At 42.6% G+C, this 19093-nt stretch overlaps 1 protein-coding gene across 8 annotated transcripts in view; it reads left to right on the forward strand.

Moving 5' to 3' along the window:
• Positions 1–945: 945 nt before the first annotated feature.
• The window catches only part of NTRK2 (neurotrophic receptor tyrosine kinase 2), a 207372-nt gene continuing 189224 nt past the window's right edge, over positions 946–19093 (forward strand). For 2 of the 8 annotated variants that reach the window (XM_027670769.1, XM_027670770.1), the window contains exon 1: positions 949–1715. In XM_027670769.1, coding sequence (XP_027526570.1) covers positions 1507–1715 — 209 coding nt within the window. In that variant the 5' untranslated portion in view covers positions 949–1506. Of the gene's footprint in view, positions 1716–19093 lie in introns of all 8 variants that reach the window. The other 6 variants (XM_027670773.1, XM_027670774.1, XM_027670767.1 and 3 more) reach the window with 5 other exon arrangements.

Raw genomic sequence — 19093 nt, forward strand, 5'->3', positions numbered from 1 at the left:
TAATTTGAAAATACTCAGCTCAGGTAATTAGGTAAAAAAGGACCATCACCGTCTTTTGATGTAACAGTAGAGGTTAAGTGAAGAGCCTGTTGACAGAGAGCAAGGACTACCCGCCGTGTACCAGGACAGAAGCACATAGTCTCAGAAACGGCAAGGGACGAACATCCCAGATCAGCTGCTCTTTGCACCTGCGAATGCGTGACACACGTATGTCGTTCGGACTTGCCTCAACCTCGATGCACAGCAATGATAACTCCTTGTTGTGTGCCGTGTGTTGTCCCCCCTGGCGCCTGGGGGTCCATGGGGCAGTCGGGGGTTCACTGCTCTGCGCGGAGGCGGTGCGGGCCGGACCGCGGTACACGGCGGCGGCGGGACGCGCGGTGGCGCCTGCGGAGCGCTCAGTGCGGGGCACTGCGGCGGGATCCGGCTCACCGGCAGTGCTGCGGAACCCGCAAGCGGGGGCGGGGGCAGAAAAACGCAAAGCACCCCCGACCGCAGAGCTGTCAAGGGAAGAACAAGGAGTACTAAGGTCGCTCATCCGTCGATTTCCGGGGTTCTCACACCATCCCCGATGCTTTATCACTCGATGGCGAGCTCTCGCCCTGGCGGGGATGCCAGGTGCCCCTCGGCAAAATGCCTCCGTCCGCCCGCCGGGGCAGACAGCTCTTACATGCGGCGAGGCGCTCCCCATCCCGCGGGGTGCGTGTACGCCTCTTTGTGTGCGCGCGCGTATGTATGTGCGAAGCTGAAGGCTCAGGCGCAGCCTGCCTATTGGTATCTGCTCTTCGGCAACCTCCCTCTCCCCCGCTCCCCCTCCTCCCTCCCATGTCCTTTTTTTTTATTATTATTATTTTTTTATTTCAAGCTCATTTTGTGGAGTTTCTGCCCCTCTCTGCGTCAGCCCCACGTCACTTTGCCGGCAGCTCCCCGTCTTGGGCTGGAGCAGGAGCCGGAGCTGGTTTATTATCAGCTGGAGGGAGGAGGAGACGGTGCGTAAAGCAGCGAGCGCAGAGCCCCGAGCCCCGCCGCTGCCGCGAGCTGCGCCTCCCTCCTCGTCCGCTCGCCCTCCCTCCGGCGGGCAGCGCCGCCCGAGCACCCGCAGGTAGGCGCGCAGCCTCCGCCACCTGCCCGCGCAGCCTCCGCCACCTGCCCCCGCCGCCCCGCGCGTTTTGCAGCATCATCGGGAGTAGCCGCAGGGGCAGGCGGTGTCGCTGTCAGCCCGCGGGGCCGGGGGCAGGTGCTGCGCCGCGCCGCGCCGGAGGCCCCGGTCGGCCTCTGCTCCGCGCCGCCCGGGTCCGGCCCCCGCCGGCTCGCGCAGTGCCCGGGGCGGACAGCGCCGCGGGGCGCTGTGGCTGCGGCTGCGGCGCGCCCATGTAAGCGCCGGTCCCGGCTGCCCGCCCGCGGCGCGGAAGGCTGCGCACCCTCCGGCCGAGCGCTCCGGCAGCGGCGGCGACGCAGGGAGCAGGAGGAGGCCGTCGGGGCAGCGCTGGAGTGAACGGGGACGGCATGATGTCCTGGCGGCGGAGGCCGAGACCCGGCCTGGCGCGGCTGTGGTGCCTGTGCAGTCTGGTGCTGGGCTGCTGGCGGGGCGCGCTGGGCTGTCCCGCGTCCTGCAACTGCAGCTCCTGGCGGATCTGGTGCACGGAGTCGTCGCCGGGCATCGCCTCCTTCCCCGTGCCGCAGCGGAGCGCCGAGGGCGACAATGTTACCGAGATGTGAGTACGGCCCGGGGCCAGGCGCGGGGGCGGCGGGCTGGAGCAGGCGGGGGAAGCTGCGGGCGGAGGTGGCGGGTAACTGGACCGCGCCGAGAGGCACTTACTCCGCGGGCAGATGCGGTGGCTGGAAGCCTAAAAGCCCGTATGATTTAATTTGGACGCGACTTTCCAGAGGTACCGCTGTGAGCCTGTTTAGATGGTGAATCCTCATTGCCCGCGATGCGGTTCCCAGGAAGCTGGGCGGGGGTCGCCGCCGGCCGCAGCGGGAACACGGGGCAGCCGGGGAGCAGGACGGGGGGCTGGGGCTCCGCTTCCGCCCCCTGCTCCTGCCCTTCCCGGGGGCGCGCACGGGTCAGCCGGCACTTCTGCGGCGGCAGCAGGTATGGTACGAAGGCTTTTTTTCATTTATGGTTTTTTTTACGTTCTGTCCCTCAGTTTATTGCTGCGAACCTCACCCCAGATGTCTCCTGTTCTCTTTTTCTATTAAAAAAAAAAGGAAAAAAAAAGAAAAAAATAACAAAAGAAAGGGATGCGGCAGATTCTGGTGGAAGTGACAGCAAACTATCCTCCATGCCCTAGCCATAGGAATGCGAACCTGGTTTGCCCTTCTCAGTGGAGGTGGCCGGAAGGAGAAAATACGAAGCCTGCAGAGGAATGAACATTGTGCTGCTTGTCAGCAAGTGGTAGGCGATTAGGAAACCCTAATGAACCGTGAGGAAGGTGCAAAAAAGTTTTTTTCCCCCTCATTTCCGTGTGGTACTTCCATCCTCGTTGGCCTGTAGATGGTCTTTGGTGAGGGAGTTCTCTTGCTTTTCATGTTAAATCCTGCATCATTTCACAACTCAGAGCTCTGTGGGGTCCATATACATATACATTGCCTGAGGAAACCTGAAAAGGTTCTTGCTGTGCAAAAAAATTTGGATACTGGATGTGGAGATGATAACTCTCAGGAAAAAACCTTCTCAAGCTGTCTTCTCCATCTTGTTATTTCCCTGTTCTTGTTTCTGAATTGCTTTCTATGGCATTTAATGTAAAAGATACCAGATTCCCCAAAATTGATTCAGGTTTCTCACTATTTGGCTTCACCATCCTTCTTCTCTTTGTCAGTTTTCTCTAGAAGCAGTATAAAAATACTGTCAAATACAGTGTGAGTTTAGATTAAATTCTAGCCTTTGAGCTACATTCCTGCAGTTCGTTGAAGTCAATTTGCTGCATTTCCCTGCTTGGGGAGAAAGCTGGAGGCATTTGTTTCTACTACTCATATATGGCCCACCTTTGGTAGATTTTTAGGACCTATGGCAAAGAAACAATCTTTCTGAGTTGTAACTGTTATTGATTTAGATGTTTGTGTAATATTCTGTAGATTGCTTAATTGGAAAAAATTACTTTGAGCTATGCATCTGTGCTCATTTTCATAGGCTTTGCAGTCTTTTTATCTGGTGCTTTCAAATTAGAAGCAACAGAGCCATTTTCCCTTAGAATTTAATCTCTGTTTAAAAGGCTGGAGGAGAAAACAGGTTTTGTAAATATGTGTTCCAGCCATGATTAACTTAAAACGTGTCTAGTCATTTTGTGTTGCTGGTTTTGGTTTTTGTTTTCCAGGGGTTTTTTTTGCACATCGCTGTCTTTACAGTTCTTTTTGGTTTTTGTATCGTTCTGTGACATTGCACATTGTTGTGTTTGGTGATCTAAAAATAATTTTGACTCATGGATTTCTCAGGAGATGCTGTCGCACATATTTAAGATGGTCTTTTCATGTGTACTTTTAACATAAAACAGAGAGGCCCTTCAATTAGTTTATAGGCATAAATTAAAAATTGGACTGCAGTAGCTGTCACATTATTTCATTGTGTGACCTTAGTAAACAGTAACTATCTAGGGAAGCAGTTCTAATACAGTAGGTACAGATTGTGGAACCATTTTTAACACTGCAGATCTTGCTTTACTCTAGCTAAGAAACAGGTTTAAGAGGCTGGGGCATTGCATTTCACTTGTGAATCTTCAGGCCTGGTTCTTCTTTTATGTGCTCTATAGATACAGGAGCATAATTCCACTGGTCTCTGGTGGAATTCCTCTTGGTATAAATAACAGGAGAAGAGTGTAAGACAATTAATTTCAAGAATTTGTTCCCGTGTATTTCCAGAGTGTCTATTGAAACCAGTCCTTTATTTGTTGGTTATGTCCTGCTCTTGACAGGAGTGGATCCCATAGTCCGAGGCAAAACATCCACAGGCACCCGGGGCATGTGTGCCGAGTCCAGTTCCTTACGGGAGGCTGGGATAACTGCATGGTCAGGGTGGGTGTGTGAAGTCCATGGTGGTTCAGAGGGTTGGCTGTGGGCCAGGTGGATGGCACTGAGCAGATGGGGTGTGAGTGGGCAGCCAGAGTTTTCCCCTTTAAGAGTTTGGATAGAAGGCTGGAGCAGTGCAGTAGGAATAGCAGAGCTGAGGTGCCATGCGTGAGGCAGCCTCTGTCCTTTAATACTCAGGTGCTTTAGCTCTGTTTTGGTCTGTAAGTAAATTGCAGTTTAGAGCTTAATAAGCAGTCTTGTCCCAGTCAAGCTATTTCTTGGTTCCTGGTTGGATCCAACATCCAAATCTACTGAGGGCAGTAGAAAGACACCCAGAGTGCTTCTGCATTAGCCGTGTGAGGGCCAGCTGCTGAAATTTCGTGTGGGAGGGCATAAGAGTATTTATGCCTGGTGCTTTCTTAGTCATCTTCCTCACTCTTTCTCTTCCTAGTTGTTTTTGCATAGTTTTCTATTATAGTTAATAAAATGCATTTTGGATTTGTCCAGCTGGCTAGGATGATGATGTGGGCTGGCCTTTATCTAGAAAGCAAGTGCCAATGCTTATCGTAACAGAGTGTAATTGTAATAATTGTTTGGTTGTTTGTATATTATTGGAGATAAATTGAACTCTAGAGTGAGATCCTGCATTAAAATAACCATATCAGTCATTGAAGCTCACATTAAGAGCCAAGGACCAAGAGTGGCGAGAGCAAAATGACTAGCACAGTATTGTTAAATCCATACATTGTAGGCACAATAGCAAATAAGTAGTTCTTGTCAGGATCACTCATTACAGAATATCATAGAGTAGTAAATGAGTGATTTTTAAAGTGTTCAGGACTTCTTGTGAAAGGATCAGTCTAATATTTTCTTGCTAAGTAAAATCTATTGCTATTATATCTCAGTGTATATGACTCTTCGAAGACTTTGATTTAAGAGTGACTTCTTGCAGTGCAAGTATATTCCTGGCCTAGTTTCACAGTTCTGCTTTCAAGTCATTAATATGTTTACTTATGATTATTCAGGTGAATGGGGTTTGAAATTAATTGGTGTTTTTCAGGAAGAACTGCTTGCCAACAAAACAGTAGATGACTTTTAAACTCTTGCCTGTTAAAAGAGGGGTGATTGTTTATTGCGTACATTTCAAAACCACAAAATAAATTTCTAATGCAGTTATATAAAGCACTCTAGAATTGTTAATAAGACAGGATAAGTAATTTATAGAGTAAATTATTTAACAAGTCATGTGAGCTTGTGCTAAAAAAAGGCATGTTTAAATTCATTTGAAGCTCAGAGCTGTTGATATTTTGAGTTTTTTTCATTTGATATTTCTAAACTGTTGTAGATTAAATGTAATATAAAACTGACTACAGGGCTTCTCAACTCCCAGCCCCTTCCTCCTCAAAGCAACTTTTGGCTGTGCATCATTGCATGAACTTGGCTCGACTGAGAAGTTATTTCTGATGACTTGGAATTGTATAATAAAACATGAGACACCAGGCTACAAGTTCTTAAGGGGACTTTGGACAGTGGTGACATAATAGCTGCTTTTAGGATTTTGTCCTTTTACTTTTCAAATGTTTTAAAGATCTGGGTAAATGGTTAAGGTGAGTGGAAAGTAAGGACTATGAAAATTGGTTTTCTAAGTTCTAGGCTCTAAAAATACTCCAAATATCACAAAAGCATTGGATTTTGTGTATACTGGAGTTCTTCTTTTGCTCCCAGGGAACCTTTTGTGTGTCTTGTTTTAGTCCTTGTCCTTATGGTTTGTAAGGACTGATGTGGCTCCTGAGGGTCTCTACTCTGGCTGTCTGTCAGGCTGAGGTGAAATAGCTCACAAGGCTGGAAGAGAGCAGCATCCATCAAGAGAAGCTCCCTGTAGGCAGGGTGGCAGGAACACTGTCTCTCCCTCTTTGTCTTTGGTCACTGAAGAATTTTGAGAGGTTTTGGATTTATATACTGAAATGAAAGCTGTTTATATAAATTCAAGAATTTGGTCTTGAATACATTGTTTTCAAGAAATTTCGACTTCTTTCCATATTAATGAGAAAACAGGGCTCAGCAGTGCAGCCTGTGATATCTTTAGGATGACATTTTCCAGATTTCTCAGGTTCTATTTTTTCTTCATTATTTTTATGCTGCCAAGTGTAAGGGAGAAAGTAGCTTAGCAATATTCTGGATCCCTAATCACTGTAAAGTAAAAAATTTTACATAACTAAACAAGGACCTTATTTCTACATTTTGGATTTCGTTTTAAAGTGAAGAGGAAGATCCCTTTATTATTTTTTGATTTCTATTCTCTCTTCTCTATGTTTGTCATCTGGCACAACACAAATGTCTAACACTATGTCAGTGAATGTGGCCATCCAGGTACTCTTGCCCAAGCAGGATGAGTGTAGCAAGTAATGAGTAATAAAAAAAACGGAGGAAAGAGCTCTAAAACCATTTCAATGTTTTGTTGATGTTAAATGTCTATTTAGCTTTTTACATGTGAAAAACCACTCTTTCAAAACTGTCCTTTGAAAAGTGAAGCACTGATGGTATAAATTCACTAATTCATACGCATTTCAAATAGAGAAATAAATCTATAGAGGTTTGAAAGCCTGTACTGCCTGGGATATGAATATGCTCTGCTACTGGATGCTGTTTGTGTCTGCAAAAGTCTCTTCATCCAGATGTATGTAGGCATATAGCTGCTATTAAAATCAAATATAATTAGGATGCTTCTTAATTCCTGTTTGATTATGAGCCTGTGTTTTCAGAAACTGCAAGAGGCAAACCAAACTACTCCCCCTCCTGAATGGTGTGTTTTATATAGCTACCATTAAGCATAACATTACAGAGTCACAGAATCACAGAATGGATAAGGTTAGAAGGGACCACCAGTAGTATCACCTAGTCCAACATCCCTGCTCAAGAAGCTTACTCTAGAGCACATTGCACAGGATTGTGTCCACATGGTGCTTGAATATCCCCAGTGAGGGAGACTCCACAACCTGTCTGGGCAATCTGTTGTATGGTCACCCGAAAGTAAAGTTGTTCTTCCCTATGTTCAGGTGGAACTTCTTATGCATCAATTTATGCCCACTGCCTCTTGTTCTGTTGCTTGGCACACTGAGAAGAGCCTGACTTCGTCCTCTTGGCACCCTCCCTTCAGTTACTTGTGTATATTGACAAGATCCCCTCTGAGTCATCTCTTCTCGAGGCTGAACAGGCCCATCTACCCTAGTCTTTCCTCATATGAGAGGCACCAGTTCCCTAATCATCTTCGTACCCCTCTGCTGGACTTTCTCAAGTTAGCTCCATGTCTCTCATGTCCAGAGGAGCCCAGAAATGGACACAGCACTGCAGATGGTGACTTCACTGGAGCTGAGTAGAGGGGCAGGATCACCTGCAATGACCTGCTGGCAATGCTCTTCCTAATGCACCCCATGATACCATTGGTCTCCTTGGCTACAAGGACACACTGCTTGCTCGTGGACAGCTTGTTGTCCACCAGGACCCCCAGGTCCTTCCCTGCAGAGCTGCTTTCCAGGTCAGCCCCCAGCCTGTGCTGGTGCCTGAGATTATTATTCCTCCCCAAGTGTAGGACCCTGCATTTGCCTTTGTTTAATTTCATACAGTTCCTCACTGCCCATCTCTCCAACCTGTTGAGATCCTTCTGAAGGGCTGCACAGCACTGTGGGATATCAGTCACTCCTCCCAGTTTTGTGTCATCAGTGACCTTGCTGAGGAGGCATCTGTTCTTTCATCCAAGTCCCTGATGAATAAGTTAAACAACAGTGGGCCCAGTATTGAACCTTGGGGGTTCACCAGTGACAGGCCCCCAACTAGACCCTGTGACATTGATTATGACCCTCTAGGATCTGCTGTTTATCCAGTTTTCAGTCCACCTCACTGTCCACTCCCATAGTCAGCACTTTCTGAGCTTGCCTATGAGGATATCATGACACAATGTCTAAAGCCTTGCTGAAGTCGAGGTAGGCAATATCCACTGCTTTCCCTCATTCATCCAGGTAGTTGGCCCATCATGGTAAGCAATCAGGTTGGTCTAGCATGATTTTCCTTTAGTGAATCCATGCTGACTACTCCTGATCCCCTTCTGGTCATCCATGTGCATCGGGATGACATCCAGAATAAGGCACTCCATCATATTTCCAGCGATGAAGGTGAAGCTGACTGGCTAATAGTTCCCTGGGTCCTCTTTCTTGCTCATTTTGAAGATACCTTTCTTACTGACCTTGACATCCTTGGCCAGAATTAAGTGCAGATGGATCTTGGTCTTCCTCATCTCATTTATACATCCCTATATTCTTCTTCCTGAGTGGCCTCTTCCTGCTTTCACCTCTTCTGTATCTCCTGTCTGTGCTTTACTTTTAACAGGAGTTTCTTATTCATCCATGCATGTGTCTTGCCCTCTTTGCTTTGCTTCTTGCTCATCAGGATGCACTGATCTTGAGCCTGGAGGAGGAGATGCTTGCATACTGATTGATGAGTTCTCTTGGACCCCTCTTCACTGCAGGGCTCATTCCCATTGGATTCTTCCAAAAAGGTCCCTGAAGAGGCTAAAGTTAGCTCTCCTGAAGTCCAGGGTTGTGATCTCACTTGCCACCATACAAGGGGCTGAACTCCACAATCTCATGGTCACATTGTGTAATTGTAGTGAATTTACAGGAAAGGAGCCATGCCATGGAAATTCTGTTGTGAACTTGCATTTATTTTTTAAAATTTTCATGTAAGAAAATGACCTGCATTGAGTGCTGATCATCGACAGAGGTTATAGCTGAAACTTAAATATATTTAATACCAGTTCAGCTATACATTTCTGAGTTGTGTTATCATTGTTGCATTACATTCTTGGAGATCAGGTTTGAGATCAGTATTCCTTTGTTCTTAGAAAAGGCCTGAGGCAGTGAAATTTTCTTTTTCAGAAGTAAGATTAAAATGGAAGAAATAATGCCAAAGGTGTCCAAGGCATTTTCAGGGGCACTTTAAGAGATCATAATCTCTGAATAGTGTAACTTGAACTTTACTTTTGCTAAGTCATGATCTAGCAAGGTAATTAGATGCCCTTTATTTCAGGGGGAATGTGAGTCTGAGATTCTGGCCTTCTTAAAATCAGTGACAATAATGGATGGAATTAGTGTTTCACCAGGGTAGTTTAGAGTGTATATGTGAAGAATGAAAAGAACCTTGATTCAACCATTTTCCTGCCTGTTTTAAGTTAGGAGAGATGGGGCCTGTTGCTCCATTACTTGATGTGGTTTTGACTTGCATCTTTTCTTGCCTTTCAAATGTTTTCATATTGTATGAAGACGAAATGCATTGAGGCGTGAGGAAGCTCAGATTATTTTCGTGGGGGAGTCTTTTACAAAGTTTTAGATAATTTTGCATTGAAATAAACCTGTACCTCCATGTGCAAAACAGTTACACCTGCAGGTACTACTATGGATCCATAGAGGGTATATGGTTCATTGTATACAGTTGTCTGATGTAGAAATAAAAGAAAGGCAATGCATTTATCAAAGTTAGTGTGTTTCCAGACTGTTGCTGAAACAGACAAAGCAGTGAAATGGAGAAACTTTGGAGGTCGTTTTGGAAAAGTCTGTCCACAGAGCTGTAGTTGGGACTGGGAAAGTTGCCTACTTTTCTCTTGGTTTGACACTCGAGCCGGCAGTTTTAGATTTAAATGAAATTAGTTTTACTTTCTCAATTTCCTAACTGTACATGTAAAACTAAGTAAGGCTGTGTTGAGCAGGTATCTTGTGAAGCACATTGCCCCACATCGCACGGTCAGATGCTGTACTCCATATGAAGGGTGTACAGGATGTGACTTTTCCCATTCTTTTGCAACAATTGCCTGCTTTCCTGAATGCCAGATGGCATAGCAAGCATATGTAGATAGATCATGTGCCCATACTGAGCATGTCAGTTGTACTGGGTAGGGACTGGGAGACTTTTCACAGCATGTGCTGTGGGTATTATGTGATGGACTTCTTAATCGTGTCTGGGACTGTCCTAGGCCTCAGCATTTAAAATCTGGCAACTCCCTACTAACGGTATAGTGAAGGCAGTTAACTCAGCTGGCTATTCTCCTGCCAGCAATGGAGAACTCACTTCGCCCAGAAAGTGATTCAGGAGGCTAAATTACGTTCCTACTGCAGATTACCCAATGGCGTCATCCTCTTTCCTCTCCACTGACTATAAGAAAATATTGGGGACTTAGTTCACTGGAGTGAGGGGCAAAAGCAAGACCTTCCTTTTAGCGAGCAGAGTCATTCTGTGGAGTAAGCTGATTTTTGTGATTCCAGGTGAAACATTTCAGCACGTGTGTGAAGGGCTGCTCTGCTAGAAGCAGAACATGGGTCTGAAACAAGGTCTTGCATGTCAGCGTCTTAACTGCTGGTCCTGTATGGTGTACATATGTGGGCTTGCCTTGGCTCTTCCTGTCTGAATTGCCTTCTTTGACATAGAGTATTCAAATATGCTTTTGGGTCCAGGAGCAGGACAGTCTGTTTAGCTAAAAGGCTGTGACACTTATTTGTGTAGTGAGACAGCTGCATCCTGCTCCTTCTCCACTGTGTGTTCAATTACAGTAAAAATTAGAACAGCACAAACAGGTAAGATTGAGATTGCCTTCTTTCAGGTTGCTTTATAAGTATGGTATTTTCTGAAAAACTGGGATCACATTCCCTTAGGAAGCAGAAAGAATTGAACGTGGAACCCCTGGACATTATTTATAGCTGGAACATTATTTATGGCATTTCCTTCAACTCTGTGGTCTTCAACCTCATACAGAGATGTCCTTCTTTTTGTTTTTTTTTTTCTTCCCCCCACTCCCCCCACAGCTGAATCTATCTGTTAAATACGGGTCTAGTTCAGGAAGCTGAAATTTCTTTTTTTCTTTTCTCCATCCACTAAATGGGTGAATAGTCTACTGCATATTCATCTCCTATTCTCCCCTCCAGTCTTGCCTTTTTTAATTTTTAGAAACAGGTTTTGGAACACATTATGCATACTGTGGTCCTTACTTGGTAAATATATATACTGTAGTCTCCAGCAGGGAGCAGTTTTGTTGGCTTCATGGGTCTAACTAAGCATATGCTGAAGTGTGTTAAGTTTGGAGTGGTGGTAAGTAAACATCTTTTTAAGACTGTTGTGTGCATATTTATACATATTGAGAAAATTACAATAGATTTACAAATATTTTTGATTGGTGCAAATCCACATGACATCAAGGCACCTAAATAAAAAAATATTAATGCTGGATACTGCTTCTGCAGTAGATATCACTGCAAATCCTGGATCAGGATTTGTGTGCGATGACTGTCATTTGCCTGAAGCCTATGTCATTTGGGGGATGTGAACCGAGGTGGCACAGCTGCAGAAATACATGCTGCTTGTCCTGGAGGTGGGTGTGGGTGGAAGAAAAACTGTCCATCTTCCCTGCTCTGAATGTTTCTCCCAACTGTTCATGAAATTCCTGTCTGCATAGAGACAGGGCAGTTGTTCCTTCAGTTTACGTGGTCTGGTAGCATGCATAGTTTTTCCTAGAGCACGTCTGCATGTTACGACTTTCAATGAACAGTTTAACTTGTAGCAGCTTTGCTCTTCTTTTTTTTCACTCTTTCTGAAATGAAAGGTTTAGGAGGTGAGTGTCCTAATAGTTGGAGGTATCATCAAAATGTCTACTCAGTCTTATATTTGCAGGTGAACACCTTTACCATGTACATCCTGGGACAGGGGCAATGCTGCAAAAGGTGTGTAGGAAGGAGTGCTGAAAGGTGTGCACATCAGTGTGGTGTTGTCATTAGAACTGTAGGCAGAAATATGCTGGTGGATGAGAGGAATACTACTCTACTCATAAGCAATAACAAGGACAAAAGCTGTAGAGGTAAATGAAGAATTCTGTGAAAGTAATGGTGGTGAAGAGAAGGCAGCTTTGCAGAAATAGTGAAGAAGTTTGAAGAATACTGTCGCAAAAGATGTCACCTTTTGAAACAGGTACATGCAGGATAAGAGTTTTGTTTGAAGGTAAAATGGTAGAGAAGGTGACCTAAGACTTTGACATTATATTAAAATGGAAAATTAATACTTCCAAAAGAGTATGTTTTCCTAAAGTATGACAATAAATACATCCATGAGCACGTTTTTAAGTAAAAGTTGATGACATTCTGGAAGGGGTAATGTGTATATGTCATGTAACAGAACAGAAATACAAGAAGAAAACTGAAGGACAGACACAGAATGCTTGTGTACCATTGCAACTGAGAATTTTCCCAGAATCAAACTGGCCTAGTACAGGAACATGGAAAGTTATGGAAACAGTAGCAGCAATGCGGCATTCAGCAGAAGTATTAGATATACTCTGGATACTGACAAATGTGCAGAAAGTGTAATAAACACATCATTATGCTAATATATGCAGTACGAGTAAGAAACTACTTATATTAAATGAAGAATGGGGTTCCTCAAGTGAAATAATGCTAATGGAAGAAGCTATAAATTCAAAAGATTGGCTAACTAAAATAAGAAGTGGACTATGCAGTAATGTAAATAAATGTGATAAAAGAAAGTTAAATAGGTAACTATGAAGAGCACATGAATGTGGAACAGTGAAGAATGCCTCTGGAAGGGTTTAGCAAAAAAGCAATATCAGTGCTGTTGAAATGCTTTCTGAAAAATCCATTGGTTAAATATAAGATTCACTTGGACATACAGAAGGTGGCAACCTGTTCTGGGCCTAGAAGAGTGAGGTAAATGTCAAGAGAGTCAATATCACGGAAAGGTAAAAGGACAACCCATAACCCTTTTGGAATGCTTTGGTAACATAATGTGAAGTTTTATTCATGTATGGCTTTCATTAAGAGACAAGAATGTCTTCAAGAAGACACAGATCTGTGATCAGGGCTACACGAGATGTTTCGCAGATCTTGGGAAGGAGCCTGGGAAATCAGCTGTGACCCATGGCAGCAGATGGTATCATTTGAAGAATGGAAAAACATCTACCAGTTGGGTTCTCTGTGTAATAATTGCATAGAAAAGGGGTAGAGATTATGGCCATATGTAGTCTCTCAAGACTAGTAAAAACAGAAGAAAGAAACTTTTTGCTAGGTTATGGAAAGGGGAATATTGTTTGAGATGTCAGGAGTCAAATTGTTCAGCAAATTTAATGTATTAACAGGATATAGATGGATTTTCTTGGATAGATGTCCTTAAGTTTTGCAGCTTCTCTCCATCATTTGGAAGTCATACCTTTTGATCTGTATTTGGCATGGGGGTGCACCATGCAGTGGATGAGACAGTGGACAGTGTAGCCGGTACATCAGACATACAGACATACATCTCAATGATCCAATGAATATCAGACCACATTGAATGGAGTATTTAACATTCTAAGAGCCAGTAATTTTAAACTGAATAAAGCCAAGTATTAATGTCTAATAGTATATGTGGGTGAAGACTGATCTCAGAGGAAAGTTCAGAAGGAAATTCTTATGCTGAGTCAAACAGTGAAGGAATACTGAACATGTCAAAACTCAGAGACAGGAAAAAAACTGTTGTGAGGGATACTGATTTATGTCAACAAGTGCTATCTAGCTCCAAAGGACGTGCAACTACCAAAGACATCTCTTCCACAAGGTCACTGCCTGAGCATGAGTGCCTAAAGAGAATTCAAAGGTTTTGACATTAACCAAGAAGCTTTAATGTTTTGATTCACTGAAGGACATAAAAAGAACATATAAAGGCCAGTTATGAGGACTCTTGCTGTGCTGTTATGGAACTGATGTTTTGTCATTCTCGTTTGCATGAAGGACAGTGATAGCTACAAGAGGTGGTGTATGCAACTGCTGGAAAGAGTATTTACGTTACTACTTTTTGAAGAGTCACTGCACTACATGGTTCTGTAGAAGAAAGAAATGTCGCATGTATTTGTATTTATTTATTCCTTTGAGATGCTCTTTCTTCCTTGCAAGCCAAATAATAACAAAATTAATAATAACAAACCCAATAATAATAATAAAGATTAGCTTTATGTCTGCTTTCTGTTGAGTAATAATGAAAAACCACATTCACTGCTCTCCTTTTGTATGTGAATTTATTGTGTGATTTTTAGCATATATATTGTAAAGGGGCTATACTGGAGTTTAAACCTCCTCCTAGCAGTCTGCAGAGATTACTTCATACACAGGGGATGAAAACATGTTTTCTAGATAAGTACAAGGTCAGAGATTAAGACATCTTTTGAATAAATAGGTCATTGTTTGGCCAGCTGACAATAAAAAGGAATATCAGCATTTCCAAAATACCTTTACTAAGGAAAAGCTAGACTATAGTTTTCAGTTGTTCTCTGGAGAAATGTCAAAAATTGATGTCTTGGTGCAATATTAAATGTATAAACTTACAGACCTCAAGGAGGAGGATAGGTCTCTGAATGGAGAAAATACTTAAATAAGTCTTGCATGCATCTGGGGGAAAGTAGTTCTGAAGGTGGAATTTATCAAGGGCATGAATCTTAAATCTGGAAAGCTGCATGAAATGTCTTGAGAGTTTGTTTGATTTGGTAGTCTGCTATTTGAAGAAAATAGAACAAACACCTTGAAACCAAATCAAAAACGTAAGTAAACCCAAAGGTGTTTTATGTTTCATTTTCCCTGCCTTATAGTAACTGTTTGCTTAAACTTTGCATTCTAGACATACTAATTTAGTTTTATTTTTGCCTTCATGCTGTAAAGAGGAAACTAAAGCTGGATGGCAAACTGTGGGCTTTCCATTTTCTAGGCAGTTGTAGCAGTAAGCAACAGCATGGATCTGCTCCTTCACTGCCAAAACAAGATTGGTATCTCCACTAAATTCCTGTTTTCTTCTGCTTTAAGATGGTGGGTTGGCACTTATTGTTCAGGATGGTGGCTTTGGAGAAGCAATTTGCAGTGGCATCTGTGTGCTACTGATTGGATAATCATAGTATGTTGATGTGGAACAGAATGTCTGGGGCGCACTGCCTCTTGGCAGTTGACACAGCTATGCATCCGGAACAGGGAATTCTTGAAGGTAGCTGTGATCTCTGATCTTGGCTGTGAGATGCTGAGTCCCAAATTGTTCTGAACAACTTGTTACTTGAGTGTGGTCTATGTGTACTGCAGGATTTGCTCAAAAAAGGGCATGCCTATGTCTGTAAAGAAAGATCCCAGAGTTAATTATATCGCCTCCAGAGCTGTTGTACTGGCACGTGGAGAGCTACCTCCTGTAATCTTCCATGACTCATGGTTAAATACTCTAAATGGGAGGAAAGAACCCTTAAGGAACCCGTGATACTGGCAAACAGTTTTTCACTCTTTGTGAAATACAGTGATTCACAGTTTAAAAAAAAAACAACCACTGGAGCACTTGCTCTGAATTTGTCAGGAGACACCAGGCAGCCAAGGAAGGAGTTGAGCACCTGCTTGTAAAATTGCTCAATGATAAGTAAGTCCACCACGAACTAACTTGACACTCTGCCTCTTTTCTGACTTATGGCACAGTCTTTTAGCAGTAGAAGTTCTGTTTCTTGAGGTTGTCTTCATGAAAGCTGGCACTTATGGTACCAGATAGATAAAGCAAAATATAACAAAATGATTGGAGTAAGCCTGTATATCTGTAGAAGACTTGTTGTTGTTGCTCATTGCTTGCTGTTAAGAGATTCCTTCCTAGAGGGAGCTTGGTCCTGTGTAGAACGATTTCTTGGTTGAGGAGAGGTTATATCATTGGTACCTACATCTGTCTGAAACCTCACATTACTGATGTGCAACGTTATGTAGGTCTGTGCTTCGTTTTCCAACCATATGAGTTCACACCACTTGAACATTACTTTAAATTTGGTTTCAGAGGGGCTGCAGTTGAAATCTATTTGAATATGCCAAGTTTCATCAAGTGTTGTGTCAAGCTTACAAATTCTGCATGATCTTAATGCATAACCATAAAGCAGGCCAGGTTTGTTGAAAATGGCCCTAAGTTTTAGCTTACCTTTTGATGAACTTGGCACGACAATTGTAGTTTGTAAGAAGATACAGCACTAAGGAACTTTGCAATGTTTAATTGTTAATGTTAAAATAAAGCTCTCACAGTAGTGTATCACAGTAATGATAGGACATACATGACCTATCATTAAATGGTAATTCATCTACTGACAGTTCAACTGAAGTATGCTGCCTTTTTCCCCTTAAGACTTAGTGAAAAAAACACTCGGAGTAGGAAGTTTTCCCAAAGTTCAGAAATATTTCACCAGTGAATATGAAAGTTTTTAAAAACTTTTTTTCCCAGCTATATGAACCAGAGCTAGACATGTAATTGATTTATTTTTTGGAGTATTAAGCAAATATGTTTCCCATAAAGGGAGTTTTCTGGCAACAGAAATACTTTTGGAGCTGCATTACAGTATTACTTGTTTGCATCTATATTCTTAAGACTAGTGTATACTAGGTTTTTTTTTCAGCATGTCCTTATAGCTCCAAATGGAGTAATATGCTTTAGCATACATTAAGCTGGAGGAAACGGAGTTCGTTAGGAAGGCATACTTCTGCTGGACAGTTTTTTTCGGGTTAAGGAAAAGATTTGAAACTTGCAGTGAAATCTTCTTTGAACTTAGTGAGGAACAAAATAATCTAGACCGCTTTAAAGATCAGAACCTGCTTTCTCTTTATGCTTTTGCAGTTCAGAGGTTGCTTCACTGACGTTATACATAATCAATCCCTAGTGTTTCACTTGTGTAATGAGAAGAATTGAAGACAACCCTCTTAAAGGAGATCCTACTTGGGGGAGTTAGGTCTTATTATAATAGGATTTTAAACTATCATTTCCAGAATGTTGTAGCAGTGGTGAAGTGTGAATGTGTGACATTATTCAATAGCTGCTGAAGTGTGCTGAGATAAATGTGTTATTGTAGGTTGCAATCTGCAGTCAGTAGGTGTGTGATTCTGAATGCCTTTATTAGAGTTAATCAGTAGTTTACAATGGGGAGATTAAAGGTCTGAAAGCAACTATTGTTTACTGATTACTCATTGAAGGAGAGGCAGAATGCTATAGTATAATCAAGCAAATAGTATTGTAGGCAGCTGCAGATTTGGTTTAGAGGCAGCAGTTAGTATTTGTGATCTGTCTGGGTACTATCCAGAGAGGTTTTGGCGGTGCTACACTCTGCTGTGGTGTGCAGTGGGAGCTTCCAAGCTCTCCATGTGACTTCAGCCAGCTGTGACACAGTCAGTATGTTTTTCTTCTGTGCTACAATAAAAATCTTCAGTTAAAGAATAGGGTGGATGTTCTTAAGGGCAGGCAGGCAAATTACATTTCTTGGCATCGCCCACTGCAAGTCAAAGCTCTTAGAGTATTAATGTTTGATGATAAGTAACATTAAGGTAGAGTAGTTGTGAAGAAGGTAAAAATAGACTTCAGAAAGGGAGAGATTTTATTTCAGGTGTCCCTCTAAATTAAACAGAAGAACAACTTCCCCTTACAGTGTACAGCTACATCATTCTACTCCTTTCTTTCTCACTGCTATGACATAGCTGCAGAGTCTTAACTTAAAGCAGACTTGTTAAGCGAGTAAGGAAGCATAAGGGGACATGACCTGCTTATGGTAAATTACATCTGTCCACTCTTTCTTGCAGGATTTCCAACTGCGTGAAATTTGCTTTACTGTCGTGTTCTGTACTGAGATTGTTTTTACAAGTGTATTGTAGAGCAGTTATTGAGTTAGTTGCACCTGGACAAAAATTCTTCTGTGTCCCTACTCAAAGTATGGTTGTGGAAAATCAGTGGTTTCTTTTGGTTCTCTCTATTAGGAACTGGAATTGTAAATCATTCATCTTAGAGAATCTGCTCGGGTTTCTTTTAGGGGATGCAATTAGAGAAGGAAAAAAGGTACCGTAAATTCATGCCACTTCTTCTTCCCAAATGTTGTCTTTTTGGTCTATTCCTTAATGGACCAACACTGATCTTTTATATAGACTGTGTACTCATACTCAGATCTTTGTCCGATGTAAATTGTGGTAGCTTCATTGGCTTCAGCAGAGCTGAACTCTTTGACACTGAGTCTGAATACAGTGACATATTTCTGTACAACAGGATGTAATACAGGATGTAATACACTGACATATTTCTGTACAACGCTAAGTTATGTCAAATTCTGCAGCTTCTTTTAGTGGGTGTTTCTGGTTAAGTATTTGTATGATTAAAATTGGAATGCCAGTTTGGATGGGTGATATGTGTGTTTAAGTGATGGGTCTACATTTTGGCAGTGTTTGTCAGAGATTTTTTTTTGATGGCTTAATCTTTGGCTAGTGCAACTGATTGCTCTGTTTACTTTCTTTAAGTCTGAGTTTCTTCTCCCTCTGTGTTTCACTGTCCATTTTCCTACATTCCCACTCTTTTATGATTTCCTTGTCTCTGTCTGGTCTTGACAGGATTCCTGTTGGTTGAATACTGAGGACAAGATGAGGAAGGTATCTTTGATAACTTTATTTTAACATTATGAGGTCCAAGTGACAGAGAAGGTGATACGTAATTAAATAATGAATTCTTCAGGGTATGTTTAGAGGAAGTATGATCATTCACTTGCAGGATTTTTAGATTAAAGAATTGATAGATTTTTATGTACAATTTCATTGTTTTTACTTGGCAAAATATGTAAACTTATGCACCAACCAACAAATGAATAAAATAGATTAGTAAATGCCAAGACAGGAAATCAGCTCATCTTAAAAATTCAAGAAAGGAAACACAAAATATGAAGGACTCTTATCTTCTAATGAGTATGCTGTTTTAATCTTATCCTAAAAAGTCCTGAAGAACAGTTCAGTGTCATATGATGCTGTAGTAATGTGTTCCGTCTTGTGTCATGCATTGTCTTTTTACTGCCCTTCTTTTTCCCAAGGGACAATGAATGCCACTAGAGGAAACTTTTTGCTTTTCCTGGTGCATGGCAAGAGCAAAGCCCAGGTCAGCATTGCGGCTTTGGAGGAGAGCCCAACCCAACTTTGGGATTCTCAAGCTTCTCTTGGGATTTGGGAACACAGTGAATTTCTCTAACACACCAGCTAAGGTATATGGATGG

Source organism: Neopelma chrysocephalum, unplaced genomic scaffold (assembly GCF_003984885.1).
Source record: "Neopelma chrysocephalum unplaced genomic scaffold, ASM398488v2 Primary Assembly neopelma1_96936, whole genome shotgun sequence".
Classification (NCBI taxonomy): domain Eukaryota; kingdom Metazoa; phylum Chordata; class Aves; order Passeriformes; family Pipridae; genus Neopelma; species Neopelma chrysocephalum.